Source organism: Lepus europaeus, chromosome 12, assembly GCF_033115175.1.
Source record: "Lepus europaeus isolate LE1 chromosome 12, mLepTim1.pri, whole genome shotgun sequence".
In the NCBI taxonomy this organism is placed as follows: Eukaryota; Metazoa; Chordata; class Mammalia; order Lagomorpha; family Leporidae; genus Lepus; species Lepus europaeus.
In genome coordinates this window covers 4,939,484-4,961,187 of record NC_084838.1, presented here as the reverse complement: position 1 = coordinate 4,961,187, position 21,704 = coordinate 4,939,484, and the positions used below count along the sequence as shown (strand labels likewise).

The 21,704-nt window shown below is 53.1% G+C and overlaps 1 protein-coding gene across 1 annotated transcript in view; it reads left to right on the top strand.

Moving 5' to 3' along the window:
* GPR107 (G protein-coupled receptor 107) overlaps positions 1-21,704 on the top strand; it is a 74,423-nt gene that overhangs the window by 19,273 nt on the left and 33,446 nt on the right. Inside the window, exons 2-12 of the mRNA XM_062207375.1 lie at positions 1,297-1,419; positions 2,661-2,711; positions 2,939-3,018; positions 6,566-6,705; positions 8,700-8,737; positions 9,778-9,834; positions 13,162-13,272; positions 14,834-14,967; positions 18,930-19,005; positions 20,472-20,545; positions 20,803-20,920. Coding sequence (XP_062063359.1) covers positions 1,297-1,419; positions 2,661-2,711; positions 2,939-3,018; positions 6,566-6,705; positions 8,700-8,737; positions 9,778-9,834; positions 13,162-13,272; positions 14,834-14,967; positions 18,930-19,005; positions 20,472-20,545; positions 20,803-20,920 — 1,002 coding nt within the window. The remainder of the gene's footprint in view (positions 1-1,296; positions 1,420-2,660; positions 2,712-2,938; positions 3,019-6,565; positions 6,706-8,699; positions 8,738-9,777; positions 9,835-13,161; positions 13,273-14,833; positions 14,968-18,929; positions 19,006-20,471; positions 20,546-20,802; positions 20,921-21,704) is intronic.

Genomic DNA, 21,704 nt, shown 5'->3' with positions numbered 1-21,704 from the left:
TGCGCCTTTCCTGTGGACTTCTGGAGGACCCCTGGGTGCTCCTTGAATGGAGAACGGACTAGGAGACGGCTCCTCTGGTGGCAGTGAGATGCACAGCGGCTCCGCGGGCTGTGGATGAGGCTGCGGCTGCTGCTCCTGCCGCTTGGCCCCCAGCCTCTTCTCACGGGCCTTTGGAGTTTGCCATTAGCCCTCCCCTGATGTCCAGGAGATGTCCGATCTAGAAATGAGATACTGCCACTCGCACCAGGAGGAAGGCGTTGGAATTTGGGCAAAGCTCAATCATTTTACACAATATCAGTGTCTTTGTGGAACCCAGGCTCGGAGGTGTCTGCGGAGGCTGCTGTTGTATGGGTCTGGCATTGTGTCAGCTGGGCTGAGAGGTCGGCGTCTGCCCGTGGGGCGCGGTTTGGGTTGTGGCAGAGCTCAGGATTTTCCTGTTTCTGAGTCGCAGCTGGCTGACTCCAGGGATTGCTTTTGCATGAGGTTTTGTCCCTGAGAACCCACCCTGTGCTATATACAAATAAATTTTTTTTATTTGAAAGGTAGAGTTGGAGACATCTTCCATCTGCTGGTTCACTCCCCAAATGGCCACAACAGCCAGGATTGGGCCAGGCCAAAGCCAGGAGCCTGGAGCCAGGAGCTTCTTCCAGGTCTCCCACATGGGTGCAGGGGCCCATCTTGGGCCATCTTCTGCTGCTTTCCCAGGCGCGTTGGCAGGGAGCTGGATGGGAAGTGGAGCAGCCGGGACTTGTGCCAGTACTCGAATGGGATGCTGGCACTTCATACAGTGGCTTTACCTGCTGTGCCACAGCGCTGGCCCTGCAAATAAACCTTCCTTAAAAGTTGAATTATACGTTAGAAAATTCAGCTGCAGGTGCACTCCGATCCGGCAGCGGGAGCGCCACGTACCCACAGGGTAATAAGGTCTCTGTAATGAGTGTATTCTGGGAGCGGCTTTGGCTGCCCTCCCCATCCCCTCTGCCCCTCCCTGTCTCTGTGCAGGTGTGAATGCCAGGCATTGGACTCTCAGGAAGGATGCAAAGGGGACTAAAACACAGCGCTCATCCCGGCTGACCGCCGAGTTTGCCCAGAACCCGTGCGGTTGCCCCGGGGTGCCCCCTTAGGGCTTCCCGAGGAGCCGCCACAGCTTCTGGAGAAAATTACGTTACCACAGCCGTGTGTATTACCGAGGCTAGCCGGAAACTGCGTCCCATGGTGTTTAAGCAAATGAACAGGTTATGTAATGCAGAGTTAGCTTCTGCATGGGACTGATTCTGCCCCTGCGTGTCTCTGCAGGACGACGTGAGGCACAAGGTTCACCTGAACACCTTTGGCTTCTTCAAGGATGGGTACATGCAAGTCAACGTCAGCAGCCTGTCGGTGAGCGAGCCTGAAAGAGCCACAGACAAGGACGCCGCCGTGAGTACCTGCTCCTGCCGCCCTGCCCCGGGTAAACAGGAAGTGTGAGTGCGGAGGGAAGTGAGCTGACCAGTACCAGACGGTGTGTTAGGCATCAGGCAGTTTGCTTTTAATACTTAGATTGTAATTCTTGAATAATTCCAGTCCTTGGTGATTTTATGAGTGCTAAGAAAGCGAAGAGGAACTAGACAGAAAGCATGCCCGTTCCTGCTCCGTCATTAAGGAGGATGTGGACGGGGTGAGAGCTTGGTTCCAGGAGGATGCTGGTTGGAGGGCCAGGGGCGCGGCTGGCAGATGAAGCCACTACTTGGGGTGCCTGTATCCCGTATCAGAGGGCTGACTTGAATACCAGCCACTCTGGTTCTGCTCTAGCTCCTGCTAGTGTGCGTGGGGAGCAGTGGTTGATGGCTCAAGTACTTGAGTGCCTGCCACCCTCTGTTGGGGAAACCCAAATAGAGGTGTTGACTCTTGACTTCAGCCTGGCCCAACTGCAGCCACTGTGGCCATTTAGGGAGTGAACCAGTGACTGGAAGATCCAGCTCTCTCTCTCTCTCTCTCTCTCTCTCTACCTTTCAAATAAATAAATCTTAAAAAAAAAAAAAAAATGATGTTGCAACAAACAGGTTCAAGTGCTGGCTCCACTTCTGATGCAGCTTCCCGCTGACGCACATCTCGGGAGACCGCAGGTGAAGTGCCTGGGTCCCTGCACCCGGGACCGAGCTTTGGGCTCCTGGCTTCAGCCTGGCCCAGCCCTGACTCCTGAGAGCATTGGAGAAATAAAGCAGCAGATAAAGAATGTCCCTACCTCTCAGGTAAAGTGAAAATAAATACATACTTTTTAAAAACACATTTTATTTTATTTGAAAGGCAAAATTAGAGAGAGAGAGAGAGAGGTATCTTCCATCTGCTGGCTCACTCCCCACATGTCCACAATGACCAGAGCTGGGCTGATCCGAAGCCAGGAGTCAGGATCTTTTTCCAGGTTTCCCACATGGGTGCAGAGGTCCAAGCATGTGGGCCATTTTCTTCTGCTTTCCCAGGCACATTTAGCAGGGTGCTAGATCGAGAGTGGAGCAGCCAGGACTTGAACTGGTGCCCACATGGGATGCTGGCACTGCAGATCGCGGCTTTACCCCCTACACCACAGCGCCGGCCCCATCCCTATTTTTTTTTAAAGAAAGGAATGGACAGTTGTGTAGATGTTTACTTCTCTCTTTATGCTCTTCCCCCGCCGCCTGTAGCTTGGATTCAGCCTAGAACGTACGAAGAACGATGGCTTTTCGTCCTACCTGGTACGTGTTGAATGTGCAGTCTGGTCACTGTGTTCACTGAGCCCCAGATGTGAGGTAGGGCCCCTGCTGCTTCCAGGGCCTTTTTCTGTGGCAGCCGCTTGGCGTCCAGGCGTTTCAGAGCACCGTGGTGGGCTTACATCTTGGAATGTACCTCGTTCCGGAGAACGTACTGTTCTTGTTCTGGTGGGATGGCCTAGATGATGGACAGTTGGTCCTTCCTTTCTCAGGATGAAGATGCGAATTACTGTATTCTGAAGAAGCAGTCCGTCTCCGTCACTCTTCTAATCCTAGACTTCTCCAGAAGTGAGTAAGTAATTCTAATCTTGCTTCCGGTCAACCCTGAGAGAAGCTGTTGCCTTCGCTGGGGGCTTGCTACTGCCACATACCGTGCTGAGATACAGCACAAGATGAGGAGGCAGAGTGGGGGAGGCAGACCGGCCACAGGAGCAGTCACAGCAAGTGGAGACGTGGTTGGAAAGGGAAGGCTTCAGGGCGGTGGGCGTGGGGCCGCCCACGCCGCCTTCCAGGGTGACCAAGGCCAGGAAGAGCACTTCAGGCAGAGGGAACGCCCTGTGCCGAGGCAGAGGACCATGCAGAAGAGGTGCGTTCAGTGAGCTGGGCTCCTCATTACAGAGAATAAAACTGGAGGGCCAGAGGAGGGAACAGACGGGTCCCAATGACGCCTCGTGCCACCCACCAGCTCTGTGACGCTGGGCCTCAGTGTCCCCAACCGCCTCATCACGTAGGACCTGCTTCTTGGGAGTGCTGGCGAGGATGGCTGGCAGACAGGTCTTTTCAAAGCATCTGAACTTGGATGACTTGTGGGACTGTGTTTTGAGGTGCAGCAGGTTCCCCCTGGCCACACTCCAGGTCCCTGTGTGTAACTGCTGAGGGAGCCATTGGAGAGGTGTAGGTGAGGAATGGTTGCTCAGGCTCGCTGTGAGTAGCCCAGGAGAAGGAGGGCGTGAGACGAATAAGATTGGAAGGAGGAAGCATCTAAAATAAAAATGAGGTACTTTCCCATGAGACCAGTGTAGGCCCTAGCTCCATACTCTCCATAAGAACTTACGGGTTTCTTTTTTTTTTTTTTTTGGACAGGCAGAGTGGACAGTGAGAGAGAGAGACAGAGAGAAAGGTCTTCCTTTTGCTGTTGGTTCACCCTCTAATGGCCGCTGCGGCCGGCGCACCGCGCTGATCCAAAGCCAGGAGCCAGGTGCTTCTCCTGGTCTCCCATGGGGTGCAAGGCCCAAGCACTTGGGCCATCCTCCACTGCACTCCCAGGCCACAGCAGAGAGCTGGCCTGGAAGAGGGGCAACCGGGATAGAATCCGGCGCCCCAACCGGGACTAGAACCCGGTGTGCTGGCACCGCAAGGTGGAGGATTAGCCTATTGAGCCGCGGCGCTGGCAAATTCATGGTTTTCTAAAAAGAAAAAATTCAGGCCGTCGCTGTAGCCTAACAGGCTAATCCTCTGCCTTGCGGCGCCGGCACACCGGGTTCTAGTCCCGGTTGGGGCGCCGGATTCTATCCCGGTTGCCCCTCTTCCAGGCCAGCTCTCTGCTATGACCTGCACCCGCATGGGTAGACCAGGAGAAGCACCTGGCTCCTGGCTTCGGATCAGCGCACTGCGCTGGCCGCAGCGGCCATTGGAGGGTGAACCAACGGCAAAGGAAGACCTTTCTCTCTCTGTCTCTCTCTCTCACTATCCACTCTGCCTGTCCAAAAAAAAAAAAAAAAATTATTTATTTATTTTTAATTTACTTGAAAGGCAGAGTTACAAAGAGAGGAGGAGAGACAGGAAGAGGTCTTCCATCAGCTGATTCACTCCCCAAGCGGCCACACGGCTGGGGTTGGAGCAGGCTGAATCTGGGAGCCTGGGGCTTCTTCCAGGTCTTCCACATGGGCACAGGAGCCCAAACATTTGGGCCATCTTCCTCTGCTTTCTTGGCACATCAGCAGGGAGCTGAATCAGAACTGGAGCAGCCGGGTCTCAAACCGGCACCCATATGGGATGCCAAGTCACAGGCAGAAGCTTAACTTTCTATGCCACACACTAGCCTGTTTTCTTCCTCCCTCCCTCCCTTCCTTCCCTTGCCTCTCTCTCTCCCTCCCTTCCCTCTCTCTCTCCCCCTTCCTTTCTTTCTCTCTCTCTCTTTCTCTCTTTCTTGATTTATTTTTTTTATTTGAAAGAGAGAAGGAGAGATAGAAATCTTCCATTCGATGGTTCACTCCCCAAATGGCCAGGGCTGGGCCAGGCCAAAACCATGAACCAGGAGCTTCTTCTGGGTCTCCCACATGGGTGCAGGGGCCCCAGCACTTGGGCCATCCTCCTCTGCTTTCCCAGGTGCATTAACAGGGAATTGGGTGGGAAGTAGAGCAGCTGGGATTCAAACCCACGTCCATATGGGATGCCAGCATTGCAGGCCATGGTTTGAACCCACCGAGCTACAGCCCTGGCCCCTTGTTTTCTTTTTTTTAAAAAAATTATTTTTCATTGTGAAAGGCAGAGACAGACAGAGATCTTCCACCTCCTGATTAATTACCCAAATGCCCGCAATAGCCAAGGTTGAGCCAGGCCAAAGCCAGGAGCCAAAATTCCGTCTGAGTCTCCCACATGGGTGGCGGGAACCTGAAAGAAGCTAGACTGGAAGTGGAGGTGGGACTCCAGCCAGGTTGATATAGGACACAGGCATTTCAAGTGGCATCCTAACTGCTGTGCCAAATGCCTGCCCCCTTGTTCTTTTTTTTTTCTAAAATGTTTGTTTATTTTCATCTACTTGAAAGGCAGAATTATAGCGAGCGAGAGATGTTTTCCATCTGTTGGCTCAACACCCCAGCAAGGGCTGGGCCAGCCAAAGCCCTGAGCCTGGAACTCCATCTGGGTTTCCCACTGGGGGGCAGGGACCTGAGCACTTGGGCCGTTATCTGCTTCCTCCCAGGTGCAGCAGCAGGAAGCTGGATGGGAAGCGGAGCTGCTGGGACTTAGAGCAGCCCTCCGGTATGGGCTGCGTCCTGACTGGTGGCTTAACCCGCTGGGCCATGCCCCCGCATCCCACCTGCTGTGTTCATTTAAGGAAATGAATTTGAGTCTCGTATTAGGATGCTCTCAGTTTAAACAGTGGAGACATCAATAACCTTACCTGTTTAAAGTCCAGGGTGGGGCGAGTGGGCTCAGGTGAGAGGCAGAACAGGACTTGCTGTCATGAGGGGCTCAGGTCTCAGGGGCTCGGGCTCAGGTTCAGGTTCATTTCGGCTCTGCTTGCCTTGGGGTCAGCTGCTTCAAGCTCAGGCAGAGCTCCCTGCCCACACCACACCATATGGCCCTGCGGTCAGCTCCAGCCACGGGGAAGAGAACGCTCCTTCCCCGGGCGGGCGGGCCAGCAGCCGTGCCAGCTGGGGCACATGTGCACCCGGTGCTGGGAGGACGGGCCGCACAGCTTGGGTGTGGGGAAGGGTGGAAGTGGGTGTGAGGCAGGCAGCTCGGAGGGCTCACTGCCCCTCTTGGGCTCCCCCAGACTTCACTCTGTGTTTCGTGTGTTTCCCTCGTGCGCTCATTTGCTGAGCACGTTGAGAACGCCCAGGAGAGAGTATGGACCCTGGTTGTGTGTGATTGCTCAGGATCCAGGCTTTGGAAAGTGAGTGCCTGGTCCTTGCCCAGCTACGCTGAGCCTGGTGCCCTCGGGCAGTGTTCTACCTTCCTGAAGCTCAGTTTCATCGTCTGGGAGATGTGGGTAAAGAATCTGTGTTTAGCAGGGGCCCACGTGGGTGGGGCGTGACTCCGCGCCTGGCACTGGCGTCCGCAGACGGACAGGAGCACCGGCGTGAGCGTCTGCCTTCTGTCTCGTCTGGATGTAGGGTGAAAGTCAAGTCTCCATCGGAAGCTGGTGCTCCCTTCCCAGTGGTGGTCGTCAGCAGGGACGACAAAGTCCTTGGTCAGAGCCAAAAGCCCGATGCCGACCCTGGCTCCACAGGCAACCACACCCAGGAAGCCCAAGGTAAACCCAGCGGGAGCTGGCATTTCATCCACACCCTGCCCCGTGGGTGCGAGCATGACGTGTTGTCCTCTTAGCATTGTTTTATTTTGAGGCAGACAGACGTAAAACTAAAGAAAAATGTAGGAAAATAGAGAAAGTGGAGAAAGAGCAGTCCTTTCTCCTTATTCCTGGTGCTAGAATTTTAGTCACTTAAGTTTCCTTAGGAGCTTGTTCCTAAGTCTGGGACGTTTGATTCTCAAAATCCATAGTGATGTTTTTAACTTATTTAACGTATTTCGTATTGATCGAATAGTGCATTAAATGGGTGCTGTAACTGTGGAGACATCTTTGTCTATTCTCTTGTAATACTGCAGCGTGGGACTCTGGGCGTAGACCTTTGTTGCGTATGTAGAACTGCCTTGAAGGGGGTGGTTCCCAGAGGGGAATTTCTGGTTCAGAGGTTATGAGTGCTTTTGGTAAGATTGCTACGTGTTGTCAAGTCCCTTTGAGCCTGAGTTGGGTGAATTTGCACTCCTGTCAGAAATGCGTAGGGGCGATGCACACCTCACCGTGTTCTCCCAAACACCAGGTGCTTTCTCTTTAAAAAATGATCCTAAAATGAAAGGCGGCGGAAGTGTTCTCGTCCGGCTTGTTGCTGAGCTGAACTTTCTCTCCACGTGTTGAGTGACCAGTTTTCAGTTACGACCTCTTTTGTGAGCTGTCAGTTTTTTCTATTGATATATGTGAGTTCTTTTTTTAAAAAATGTTAAGATAAATACATTTATTTATTATTAAATAAATATATTATTAAATATTATTTATTTGAGAGGCAGAGAGAGAGAGAGAGAAATCTTTCATCCACTGATCTACTCTCCAAATGTCCACAGCAGCTAGATCTGGGCCAGACTGAAGCCAGGAGCCAGGAATCCTGTCGTCATCTTCCCGTGTGGGAGTGGGGGGCCATCTTCCAGTGCCTTCCCAGACGTACTAGCAGGGAGCAGCCAGGGCTCGAACCGGCGCTCCAGCCTAGGATGCCATTGTTGCAAGTGGCAGCTTAAGCCGTTGTGCCACAGCGCAGACCCTTAAGTTCTTTTTAATAAATGCTTGTTTATTTTACTTATTTAAAAGGCAAAAAAAGACAGAGGTTTTTCCAGCCACTGGTCCACTCCCACAAGAGCAGGGGACCAAGGACTGGAGCCGCAGTCTACTGCCTCTCCAGGTGTGCACGGAGGAGCTGGACTTAACCCAGGCACTGGGATCTGCGGGGCGGGCAGCCCACGCACAGCCTCACCTGCTGGGCTGGGCTCCGGCGCCCACCCGGTCTGCGTTGTGTGGAGGTGATTCACTGGGTCACTCGTACAGCTCAGTTTGTCAGACGGTCCGGCTGAGGATCATACAGGGCCGTCCAGTTGTGCTGCTGTCGTCTGACGTCTGGGCGCGTCTCCCGCCTGTCTGGGTTCCTTGTGTTCGGGGACCACGGCCTGGGCAGAAAGTCTGTTTGTTCTGACACTCCTCCACGTCCTGCAGGGAGCTTGAAACCCCGGCTCCGCCTTGAGGAGCTCTGAGTGAAAGTAGGCCCGGGCGCTCACTGTGTGCCGTGGCAGAGCCCAGCACCGGGAGCACCTCGCAGAGGAGAGAAGGCTGCCTTGCGCTCATAGCATTTGCAGTTAGTTTTCCCCTGCGTACGTCAGTCTCACATGTGTGTTTTATAGAATGATCTGTTTTCAAATATGATTACTTAGGAATAAGCAAAGTGTTCTGTGTGGCATCTCTGGCGGCGACATACAGCAGGTTATTCGGAAGTGAGTTCCCTCTTGGTATTACCGCTCGTTAGATGGTACTGTAATGTCACCAGTTCCTGTTTGCTGCTTCTGCAGCTAAGATTACGATTTGCCACAGGAGGAGATAGTGGCTCTGGATTTTGTTGTGTGCTGATGTCAGACAGGCCAGAGCCTCATAACTGGGTCGTATGAGCTGAGTCATGAATAACGTCTTTTAAATGTTTCTGCTTCTAGAAAGTGAGAATTCTAAAAGAAGTACAGTGGAGTCCAAGGTAAGCACTACCCGCCCACTGCTCGGCTTTCCTGGATGTGTGTGAGTGCAGTCACTGGGTACCGGCTGCACAGTGGAGGGCATTGATGTGCAGGCGATGGGACGTTGCCTGGGCCCCTGGTCAGGAAAGGCTGTGATACAGTAATGCTTGCTGAAGCTCACCCTGCTGAAAGTGCCGTGCAGGGCAGCCTTGGAGAGGGACAGAGTGACCTTAGAGGGAGCAGGGACACCCCGGACACAGGGTGCCAAGGCTCTGGACCAGAGGAGAGCCTTGGGATATGAAAGAAGGGATCCTGCTGGGGCTGGTTAGTGGGTGGGAGAAGAAGTGGGGAGAATGGATGGTAGAAATAGAAGTGGAGAAACTGGGAAAGTTTTGATTTGGGATCTCAACTTTTCTCAGTAAGGGGGCATCCAAAATATGTTTTATTTTGATAGCTTTGTCAAGGTGTAATTGACATTCAGTAAATTGCACTTCTTTAAAGCAACCATTTGATAAGCCTTACTTATCATCAGTCAAGGTGGTGAACATGCGTATCACCCCCAAAGTTCCTCCTGGCCCTTTGTGATCTCCCTCCCCTGCACCCGCTGATTCGTCATTGCAGTGTAGAGTTAGGTGGTGTGTAACCTCTGTTTTGTTTTGCACACTTACTTAGAGTTAATCCATGTGTGCTGTGTGTCAGTAGTTTGTTTCTTTTCCTCACTTGGCATTTGGGGTCAGGAGCGGAGTCCAGGTGGGGTCAGGCTGCAGCCTGGGTCACTGTCTGGGGCTCTCCGGCGCGTTACGGTAAAGGGTACTGCAGCAGGTGACCCGGTCGGTGGGCTGCACTTGGGAGTTAGTGGAGAGGCAGGAGAGAGAGCTGAGAGAGGAAGCGGGTGGAGGGTGACTGCTCTGTGAATGGGGATTTCACACAGCTCCCGAAATGATGGGACGTGTCGTCCTCAGGAAGTCCGCGGATAAGAGTGTTTTCCAGTTAACCTTAGTTTCAGCGAGCGTGCCCTTCCTGCTGGACCAACCTCAGACGGGTCATTGTGTCTTTGTAGGCGACAGGCGAGAAATCCTGTTCTGTGCACACTAGTGGCGGTGCCGTTTCATTTCAGGTAGGTGTGAAATTTGAGTAATGCCTCCTGCAGGCCTTTCTGCCAGGGAAGGTGGGGGTTCCTGAAGGAACTTTGTGCTTAGGAGGAGTCACCTGGGCGGGCTGCCGTCACCGAGCACGGTTAGCTTTGTAGGGACCCAGGAGGCAGGTGCTGTGTGCTGGCATGAACGCCTCTGTGTGGCCGTGAGCCACAAGGACCAGCTTGCAGTCCAGTTCTGCCTGCCTGCCTGCTCCAGTGACCCCCGGCCGCTCCGACCCTGCTGAGCATGTGTCCAGTGTAGAATTCTGTACCGGAGGGGGCCGGTGCGGTGGCGCACTAGGTTAATCCTCCGCCTGCGGCGCCGGCATCCCATATGGGCACCGGTTCTAGTCCTGGTTGCTCCTCTTCCAGTCCAGCTCTCTGCTGTGGCCTGGGAGAGCAGTGGAGGATGGCCCAGGTCCTTGGACCCTGCACCTGCATGGGAGATCAGGAGGAAGCACCTGGCTCCTGGCTTCGGATAGGTGTAGCTCTGGCTGTGGCAGCCATTTGGGGAGTGAACCAATGGAAGGAAGACCTTTCTCTCTCTCTCTCTCTCTCTCTCTCTCTCTCTCTCTCTAATTCTGTCAAATAAATTTAAAAAAAAAAAAAAAATTCTGTACCGGAAAGGACCCTTGACGACGGTGTAGAGTGAGGTTGTCATGTCAGATGGGCTCACTGAGGCCAGTGGCCGTGCGTGGCCAGCCCAGTGGTCACAGCGCAGTGAGGTCACAGCGTATGTACGTGAATGGTGTCTTTGCCCGGGCCTCACAACCCGCTACCGCGTGACCCTGGACAACTCACTTTGTGTCTGTATATCACTGGGAATCATTTAGAAACAGAAAGTGGGGGCCAGTATGTGGTACAGTGGGTTAGTCACTGCCTGTGATGCTGGCTTCCCACAAGTCCTGGCTGCTCTGCTTCTGAGCCAGCTCCCTGCTAATGTGCCTGGAAAGGCAGGGGTTGAGGCTCAAGTACTTGGGTCCCTGCCACCCACATAGGAGACCCGGGTAGTGTTCCTGGCTCCTGGTTTCAACCTGGCCCAGGCCAAGCTGTTGCTGCCAACAGGGGAGTGAACCAGTGGGTGAAAGATCTCCATCTCTCTCTGTCACTTCTGCCTTTCCAATAAAAATCTTAAAATAGAAATGAGAAACGGGAGGGGAGGTAGCAGCATGGTGATGGACAGATGACGCTGCTGCCTGCACGCCGTGTCCTGTTCCGGAGCACTGGTTTGTGTCCCAGCTCCTCACTTCCGACCTGGCCTCCTGCCAGCGCACCCACCACACGGGAGGTGACCCGCGGGGAGAACCAGTGGGTCAGTCTGTCTCCTTCTCCCTCTGTCTCTTTACCTTTCGCTGCAGAATGCTTGTTAATAAAGGATGTGTTTGCGGAAGTTTCAGGGGCCACAGGATGTCCTCATTGGGGCCTGGTGCTCGGTGCTGGGTTTGTGGGGAGGGAGCAGCCTGGTGGAGATGGGCGCCCGCACTGCTGGAGCCTGCGAGGCCTGGCCGGGTCCCTCGCGCCCGCTCTGTCTTTGCCGCCTCCTGGCCATGTGCTGGGACTGCGCTTGGGCCCTCTGAGCCTTTGTGCCTCCTGCTGGGAAGGCGCTGCCCGGCCGTCTGCATGGCCGGCAGCGGCCAGCGTGGGCTCGCTGTTTTGTTTCGTTGTTTTCTTTAAGGTTCGGGTGTCTGCTGTCATCAACCTTGGTGATTCTATTGATTTTTTTAAAATCTCAAACTTTTATACCATTTTTAGACTTCTTCTTTCAATCTTATTTTTAGAACAAAATATGTTTGATAAACTTTTCCCTTTCTGGCTACCTGAATGGATAAAAATTCACGCTGTCACATTTGCATAGGAATTTGGGACATGATCTAGCAGAGGAACAATTTCAGCTGAGTATTCTTGGTCTTTTATTTCTATCTCCTCGGGTGTTTCTGTCCCATGCTGTAGTATACGTGCCTGTGGTACTTCCACTGTGTTTAACAAGTAACTGTAAATAATCAGCTTTATTCCATCACCCAGGACAGGCAAGAAGAGTGGTGCTGGCACCCCAGGGCCTGTGTGTCCCTCGAGCCCCTTCCCGACTCTGGGACAACCGATAGGAGCCACACTGTCCCCCAAGTGTACATATATATTAGGCTCTAAACAATATATTAAAACAGATTCCTTTGTTTTTTAAAGATTTGGTTTTTATTTATTTGAAAGGCAGAGTCAACAGAGAGATCTTCCATCCGCTGGTTCACTCCCCAATAGCTAGGGCTGGGCCAAGCCAGGAGCCCGGAGCTTCTTCCAGGTCTCCCACAAGGGTGCAGGGGCCCAAGCACTTGGGCCATCTTCTACTGCATTCCAGGTGCATTAGCAGAGAGCTGGATCTGAAGTGGAGCAGCCAGGACTCCAACCGGTGCCCGTATGGGATGCTGGCATTGAAGGCAGACGCTTAACTTGCTGTGCCACAACACTAGCCCCAGCAGATTCTTTTTTATGGCTAGATTTTTTGCTAATAGTAAAATGTTTGTAGAATGATCAAGGAGGCGCCCGGCGGGAGACATGGAAAAAGCTCCCGGCTTTGGCCTGGCCCAGCCCTGACCATTGCAGCCATCTGGGGAGTGAACCAGCAGATGGAAGATCAATCTCTCTGTCTCTCCTCTCTGTCTCTGTAACTCTTTCTCAAATAAATAACTAAATCTTTAAGAAAAAAATTGATGAAGGAGTCATATTCTGTATGTGTGTGTGTGTAGTCTCTCAGTTACATGAAACTTCATTTCAGTCTATGAAATATATGAAAAACAGAAAAAAAATGTAGGCCTGGATATTGTTGTCTCAAATCGCAGGTTTAAGTTTTTTTCTTTCTTTTACAGGGGTAAGTTTTGATGATGGAATATTAACTCTTTGCAAGTAGATGTTGAACCTCCTTTTTTTTTTTTTTTTTTAATAGTATTTCTTTGTTTTGCCCAAACTGCAAAATGACATGTTGACCTTAAACCTAGGGAACTGTATGTTAGATGACCTGTGCAGGCTTCTGTGCCAGCCATCAGAGCTGGACTTACGTGAGAGAGCAAGCATGGAAAATGGCGATTGTTGAATCCCAGTCGTGGGCTTACAGGCGCTCACTGTGACAGCTCTTCTGTATGCTTGAAAAGTGGTTGTTACACATCAGAATATTGGGAGGGGATCGTAGGATAAGAAAGCCCCCATTTAAACTCTGCTTTGGGAGAATTTAAGCCCATTAAACACGTAATTTTTTCCTGCGAGTTAAAACTTCAGCCGAGAATTTGGGTGCACTTACCTTTTTTTCTTCTTCACTTGCAGTTTTTCTTTAACATCAGCACCGATGACCAAGCGGGCCTTTACAGCCTGTATTTTCACAAGTGCCCCGGGAAGCAGTCGCAGCCTGTGGACAAGTTTTCCTTCAGCCTGGACGTGAGTACCCTGTGAAGAACATTCCGCGTGGGTTTCATCAGCAGGAAACGCCAGATACTTAGTGCTCCATAGGAATAGATTTTTCTTGGGACCGGCGCTGTGGCACAGCGGGTTAAAGCCCTGGCCTGAAGCGCCAGCATCCCATATGGGTGCCGGTTCTAGTCCCAGCTGCTCCACTTCCCATCCAGCTCTGTGCTATGGCCTGGGAAAGCAGTAGAAGATGGCCCAGGTCCTTGGGCCCCTGCACCCACATGGGAGACCCAGAAGAAGCTCCTGGCTCCTGGCTTCCGATTGGCACAGTTGCGGCCAGTTGGGGAGTGAACCAGCGGATGGAAGACCTCTCTCTCTCTCTCTCTCCTCTCTCTGTGTAACTCTGACTTTCAAATGAACAAATCTTTTTTAAAAAATTTTTTTCTTTTATTTGACAGGTAGAGTTGTAAGTGTGAGAGAGAGAGAGAGAAAGAGAGAGAGAGACAGAGAGAAAGGTCTTATTTCCATTGGTTCACTCCGCAAATGGCCGCTACAGCCGGTGCTGCGTCGATCCGAAGCCAGGATCCAGGTGCTTCCTCCCAGTCTCCACAAATAAATCTTATAAAAAAAAAAAAAGAAAAAGAAAAATCTATTCCTTTTTTTTTTTTTAAAGATTTATTTATTTATTTGAAAGTCAGAGTTACACAGAGAGAGGAGAGAGAGAGAGGTCTTCCATCCGCTGGTTCACTCCCCAGCTGGCCGCAATGGCTGGAGCTGCGCCGATCTGAAGCCAGGAGCCAGGAGCTTCTTCTGGGTCTCCCACATGGGTGCAGGGACCCAAAGACCTGGGCTATCTTCTTCTGCTTTCCCAGGCCATAGCAGAGAGCTGGATCAGAAGTGGAGCAGCCAAGTCTCGAACTGGCACCCATATGGGATGCCAGCACTTCAGGCCAGGGCTTTAACCCACTGCGCCACAGCGCCAGCCCCAATTTTTCTTTTTAATATCAGGGCATTTTTTTTTCCTATTCAGCCATCTTGGAACCCTACTTATTTACTTTAAAGATTTATTTATTTGAAAGACAGAGTTACAGAGAAAAAGAGGGAGAGACAGGGAGGTCTTCCATCTGCTGGTTCACTCTCCAAATGGCCACAACAGCAGAAGCTGGACCAGGCTGAAGCCAGGAGTCAGGAGCTTCTCCCGGGTCTCCGACGCAGGTGCAGGAGCCCAAGGACTTGGGCCGTATTCTGCTGCTTTCCCAGATGCATTATCAGGGAGCTGGATTGGAAGGAGAGCAGCTGGAATGTGAACCAGCGCCCATAGGGGATGGCTTAATCTGCGACAGTACAATGCCAGCCCCAAGAACAGATTTTTAGGACACTTAAAGCAAGAGAGAAATGCGGCCAGATGAACGTGCTCGCCAGTGGGCAGGAACACCGAGCAGTTCAGGAAGTGTGCGCTAAGCTAGTGCTTGTTATGTGGGCACTCCCCTCTGGCGCCGAGGGACGCAGAGGGACGCAGCCGGGAGTGCGGCTTGCCGAGGCAGGGGTGGTCTGTCTCTGGAAAGTACGAATTCATCCCCGTTGGTTTCAGATTAAGATCACAGAGAAGAATCCTGACAGCTACCTCTCTGCGGGAGAAATCCCGCTCCCCAAGCTGTACATCTCTGTGGCGTTTTTCTTCTTCCTCTCGGGGACCGTCTGGATCCACATCCTTCGAAAGAGAAGGTGAGCACACTTCCTCGGCTCCTTGGGCCTAGGCACGGGCACTGCAGGGCGCTGCGTGTCCTCTGTGCCTTTGCGGCATGCAGCCCCGGGGGGATTTTGCCTGGAGCAGTTCTCCTTCCTGGGCGTCTGTTCTCCTTCCTGGGCGTCTTCCCTGAGCCCTCGGGGCCTGTGCAGGAGCCTTGCCGGCCCGGGAAGCCTCGGTATGCCTTGCTGTGGAGCACTTCTCACTGTGTTTAGAAAGCAAATCCAAACATTTAATAATGTGCAAGCAGAGTAAAGCAGAGTGCTTTCTTGGTGGAGCCCTCCCGTCCGGGGTGCTGGAGGGGCGCATGGGTGCCCTCGGGCTTCGGTTCTGGAGAGGAGATGAGCAGGGCCCACCACGGCCTGCCTGGGAGCAGAGACGTTCAGTGTAGTCCTGGAGACGACTCACAGCCTGGTGGGGATGGGTTTTGTGTCTTGACCCCTGTGCCTGTCGCAGGGAAAAACCTCTGCAAAGCCCACCTGCCTGACTCGGGCCTTCATCTGAGAGCCTGGGGGCTCCGCCTTCCTGTACTGGGTCCTGAGAACCAGGACCTGAGAACCTCACAGAGCTGAGCCCGGAACCCCGAAGGCCCGTTTAGGGAGTACTGCAAAGTGCTTGTCATAGGCCTGGAAGCTGGACTGCCTTCCAGTGGGCGTGTGTGGGGTCTGGTGGATCAGACTGGCTGGGTGCAGTTGCTGGCACCTGTTTGTTGCAGCATCATTTTTTCTTTTTCTTTTTTCTTTTTTTTTTAGATGTATATTTATTTTAAAGGTAGAGTTACAGAGAGAGGGAGAGAATTTCCATTGCTGGTTCACTTCCCAAATGGCTGAACCGGCTAGGACTGGGCCAGGTCAAACCCATGAGCCAGGAGCTTCATCTGGCCTCCCAAGTGGGTGCAAGGGTCCAGGCACTTGAGCCATCTTCTGCTGCTTTCCAGGCTCATTTGTAGAGAGCTGGATCAGAAGTGGAGCAGCCGGGGCTTGAACCAACGCCCATGTGGGATGCTGGAGCTGCAGGCAGCAGCTTAACCCCTTGTGCCCTGGTGCTGGCTCCTGCAGTAGTGTATGCGCCATGTGGAAGAGTTTCTGGCTTCCTTGGGGAGGTCTGTGTAATCCTGCTTGGAATAGGTTATCAGGAAGCCATCTCTAAGAAAGAAGGAATCCTATGAATTCAGACTATGAGGTTTTGTCATTCTTTTATCTTTGTTTTAAAGGAAGGTCTGGTTTTGCCTTTGTTAGCAAACAGCGAGGAGTCAGAAGTGTCGGCTGTGACCTTGATGGCCGTGTGCCTCGCTTCGTTCTTCAGTTTCTCCTTCCTCAGGTTCAGACCTGGGGCAGGACTGGTCGCTGCCTTCCCCTGTGAGGTCCTTAGGTTTGCTGCGTGGTCCCCCACGGCAGGGTGTGTGAGAGGGCCTCGTCCAGCAGGTGCTCTGCCGATGTGGACAGGCCACGTTCAGTGGTTTGTAATTTCCCTTGGTGATGGCAAGGTCACTCACGTAGAATTGTAGGAACAGTTTCAGTCAGTGGTTGGATGAGGCTGACCTACTCTGTACAAGTCACGTTGTTAGCTTTTGGTGGAGGTGTGGTACACACACAGAAAGGTGTCATTTCAGCCGTCCTGTGTTTTTCTGGGAGTCTTAAAGCATGGGTTGGAAATTTAGGTATAAACGATAACGTCTATAGCGACTGTTCTTTTGTTAAAAGTAATTTTATTTCAAAGGCAGAATGACAGAGAAAGAAGGGAGGGAGAAAGAGATCTTCCCTGTGTTGATTCGCTCCCCAAATGCCCACAACAGCCAGGGCTGGGCCAGGCTGAAGCCAGGAGTCAGGAGCTCCATCCGGGTCTCCCACCTGGGTGGCAGGGATGCAAGCCCTTGGCCGTCACCTGCTGCCTCCCAGATGCATTAGCAGAAGGCTGGATTGGAAGAGGAGCAACTGGGACTTGAACCAGTGCTCTGATGCTGGGCTGTGCTGGAGGCCCGCCCCTGGGGACTGTTGTTGTACATGTTCCTCTCAGTAACGTCCTCTTTGGATGGACCCACATCCCTGTGTACCTCTAGCTCATAGATTTGTAGCTTTAGCCCTCTGTGGGCTGCGTCCTTGCCTGCCTCCGTCTCCCCGGCCCCCAGACGGTGCGGTCAGAGCCTCCCTCCTGCCTCCCGCATCCCGCCTGCCCTGGGCATCGATGCCGCCTCTGAGGGCCAGTCCCCGGAGGAGGTGTGCTGGCTTGCGAAGGGCTCTGGTTTGTTTTCGTGGCATGCCGCCGAACTGCTAGTTTACGGTGCTGCCAGCAGTGCGTGAGGCTCCGACGGCCCACGTACTCAGCAGCAGTGTACGTCTCTGGTGGGAGTGACGTGGGCGATCGTCTCAGGACTTGTTCACCCCTGGGAGTGTGTGCTGTGTATATTGGGTTTTCTTCTAGCTTTTTTGTGTATTGGTCCTCAAGCCCATGTGTATCTCAGCCATTGCAGTTTCTTCTTCCAGTTAAACTTCTCTGATGCTCATTGTTAAATGAAAATCTTCCATTTTAACGCAGTCAGCGCTCTTTAATTATAGTCTTTTGGGTTGGGTCCCTTGGATCTTAAGAAGCCCTCTTGTATGGGCCCCTGCACTGGCAGGGGAGACCCAGAAGAAGCTCCCGGCTCCTGGCTTCGGATCAGCACAGCTCCGGCCATTGTGGCCATCTGGGGAGTGAACCAGCGGATGGAAGACCTCTCTCTGTCTCTGCCTCTGCCTCTCTGTAACTCTGCCTTTCAAATAAATAAATCTTTTTAAGAAAAGTGACAGATTTTTCTTCTTTAAAAAGAAACTCTCTTCTCCAGAGTCCCAAGGTCACAAGATGTGTATTTGAGATCCATCCCGCACCCTCCGCTGTGTCAGTGCAAAGCACAGCTCAGCACTTGATTTTTCTCTCTGTGTAGGAAAGAGCTGATTCCTTTTCTCTGTTCCAGTTCTTTCTTAACATTTTCAATTTTCATTTTGTTTGGAAGGCAGACAGAGCTCTTGTATCTACTGGTTAACTCATGTCCTGTGTGGCTGCTCACAGAGCTCTCTCTCAGTAATGGTCTTGTATGTCCTAGTGGGTTGGTTCCTAGGAGGAGGTGGAAGTGGTACAGGAATTCAGTGCCTGGCAGCCGTAGGGTGGCCTGGCAGACCTGTGGGGGGGTGGGACGGGGATTGGGTGCTGTGATTGGCAGGCACCAGTCATGACGGGAACAGAAAGGGACACGATCCTTCACCTGTTCTTGTAGGCCCTTGGGCTGCAGGCTTCCCGGTAGCTGTACCCAGTCACTCTGCTTTCCCAGGGATTTTTTTTTTTTTTTCAAAGATTTATTTATTTGAAAGGCAGAGTTATGGGGGACCAAGGAGGGGGAGGGCAGAAAGAGGTCTTCCATCCGCTGGTTCACTCCCCAGTGGCTGCAACAGCCAGGGCTGGGCCAGGCCGCAGCCAGGAGCCAGGAGCTTCCTCCAGGTCTCCCACGTGGGTGCAGGGGCCCAAGCACTTGGCCATATTCTGTTGCTTTCTCAGGCACATTAGCAGGGAGCTGGATTGGAGGAGGAGCAGCCAGGACTCAAACTGGCACCTGTATGGGCTGCAGGCGGCGGCCCCTTTCCCGGATTTTGTGTTGTGTTCCTGGGTCTGTCGCCTCGTTCTCGCCTCCGGGACCTGCGCGGGTGGTTTCCGAGGGAGGCCGGCAGCCTTGCTGGGTTTCCTTCTTGGCAGGGCCTGGATTCCGTCAGGCCAGCCTACCGTGTGTGACGGTTCCCTTCCCAACATTAAACCATAGATCAGAGACGGCTGGGACGAAACGACTTTTCGTACGAAGGCTTCCTGCTTGTGGTTTGCTGGGGTCTGTTTGCTCCCTCCTTGTGAATCGATGCCCGAGCCCTGTCCGTCTGTCTGCAGACTGGAGTCGGTTAACGCCTGCCTCTCTTCCCAGGAACGATGTGTTTAAAATCCACTGGCTGATGGCGGCCCTTCCCTTCACCAAGTCTCTCTCCCTGGTGTTTCATGCAGTATGTATTCGTGTTTTGGGGATCATTGGTGGGGTGATGCACATACATGCCAACAAGAGCAGGCAAAGGAATTAGAGGGGAGGAGGCGGTAGAGTGTGGGGAGCGGGGAGGACCAGGCCTCTCAAAGTCTCCTTTTGATGGGTGGGACCAGGGCCGGGCCAGGGCAGGGCCTGGCCAGCTGTAGTGACCACAGCCTCTCTGCAAGGCAGGCGCCAGTCATCTGATCCCCTTTAGGAACCTGGCGTTCACCTCGAGCACCTGGTTTTGTTGGCGTTCTCATTCTTGAGATGAGAGTGCCACCTGCTGAACTGTTCCCCTGATTTCTGTTATTTTTCTAAATCACCCCCCGTGCTCCTGCTTACTTGAAAGTTCAGCATTAGCAGGCTTATCTGGGAGAAAAGGATGCGAGCTTTGGCTTTGAGCTGCTGCAGATTAAAACGAGCTTTTCCTGGGCTGTGGGCCTCGCCGTGGCAGCGACAGTGACAGTGACAGTCTCCAGACAGGCTTCTGCTGCACTCGGCAGTACCGTCATAGGAAAAGGCGGCAGCACATCCACTCACAGTGGCGGGAGAAGACAGTCATTTGGCTGATTTCCCGTTTGATGTGGGTTAAGTGATTCTTTGTGGAGCCTCAGAGAGAACGAGGGAAGGCTCCTTGAGTCCTTCAGTGACAGCAGTGTCACCTTGTAGGTTCTGCCAGCAGGAGGTGTGGGTGTGTCACTAGAAATTGCCACTGTAGTCAAGTGCATTGTTGGCTTCAAGTGGCACTAAGCTTACAGATGTTTTCCAAGAGAAAAGATAGTTGAAGCCAGATGATTCACGTAAACTTTTTAAATATATAAAGATTTATTTATTTATTTAACGAGAGAGAGAGGGAGAGAAAGGACTTCCATTTGCTGGTTCGCTCCCCAGATGGCTTTAACAGCCAAGGCTGGGCCAGGCTGGGGCCCCTCCAGTTCTCCTACGTGGGTGCAGGGGCCCAAGCACTTGGGCCATCCTCCGCTGCTCTCCCAGGCCATTAGCAGGTTTGGAAGTGGAGCAGTGGGGAATCAAACCAGCTCCCATATGAGATGCCTGTATCGCAGGCAGCGGCCCACCCCCCAGGCCACAGCGCCTGCCCCACCGTACACATTTTTTTATTGACTGACTGACGTGAGCAGCAGGGGAATGAAAGACACGGTTCTTGGCTGAGATGCCAAGCCTGGCATTTGGACCGTGGAGGATTTAGAACACAGGAATCGTCTGCCAGGGTGTATCGCTTGCCTCAAGAGAGAGACCTGGGCTGGGTGTCCGTGACATTGAAATCTTGTGTTGTTTCTCAGGCTGCCTGCCTTTGTTAGGGCACTCACTTGCTGAACTGAATTACCAAGTGAGCTCTGGGGCAGTGCTGGGGTGGGCCAGCGCCGCTCTGGGACCTTGGGGTCAGGTGGCGGGCCAGCCTCGCTGACAGGCGCTGTCTGCTTGCAGATCGACTACCACTACATCTCCTCCCAGGGCTTCCCCATCGAGGGCTGGGCCGTGGTGTACTACATAACCCACCTGTAAGTACCCGTGTGCTTGGACGTACAGCCGGGCAAGGCTGGGGGAGCGTGTGTCAGTGTGCGTCCTTGTCCAGACTTGAGCACCCGGTAGTGGCGGGCTCCTGCCTGTCTGCCCTGGGCTGCTCACGTCAGGGAGGGGTGCTCTCAGAGAAGTGCTGCTCACATGGGACGCCCTTGCGGAGTTTGGCAAGCCCAGGTAGTTAGGGAACTGGCTGTGCAGGTGGACTGTGGTGACTCTAAGCTGTTTTCTCCTCCAGGCTGAAGGGGGCGCTGCTGTTCATCACCATCGCACTCATCGGCACTGGCTGGGCTTTCATTAAACACATCCTCTCAGATAAGGACAAAAAGATCTTCATGATCGTCATCCCACTGCAGGTAACTACCCCTCATGGCCCTCGTCACTTCCTGTCTTGGCACTTGGCAGGGCTCAGCGCAGGTCTGTGTGGGAGGAGGGAGTGGGCTCCTGGAGGTCGGGGCTCCCTGGGACTTCCGATGGACTGAGACTGCAGGCCATGGCCCCGGCGAGGGAGTTCGGCCCTCAGCCATCTGTAACCTGGCCTGTGGGTGCCTACTCCGGCAGTGGGGCTGCTGGGAAGCTGGGGCGCCCTGCCTCCTCGCCGGCATCCGTCAGTCCTTGGAGCGAGGGCGCTCCAGCGAGTAAGAGAGTCCTCTAGCAGCCTGACGCCAGGGAGCCCCACGGGCAGAAGGCAGCAGCGGACTGCCTGGCCGAGGCCTCACTCCGCCCGGCTGTGTTAGGGGCCTTGGACTGAGGCCCGCCTGCCAAGGTCGCGCGCGCCCGTCGGGAGAGCCTGGTCTCACACGTGGCAGTCACGTTGGAGACAGCTTGGGGCAGAAAGAGCTGACGGTGAACCGAGACATCTTCGCAGGCTCGCACAAGTGCTCTCCTGACCGGGTACATGGAGAATGGGATTGAAAGAAGTTATTTTAGTTCAGAAATTCTGAAATCCACCCACAGTTTTCTCATGCACATTTTCCATGAACTTTTTGGAGACCTCTCAAATGCATTTGACTCTTTTTTTTTTTTTTTTAAAACACCAAAATAAACTTTTTATTCCGTCTCCATGAACTTTTCGAAGTGCTCCTGGTTGTGTTTGAGAAAGACGTTCTCATTAGCTGGTCTCATGGTCTGGCGTGCTGT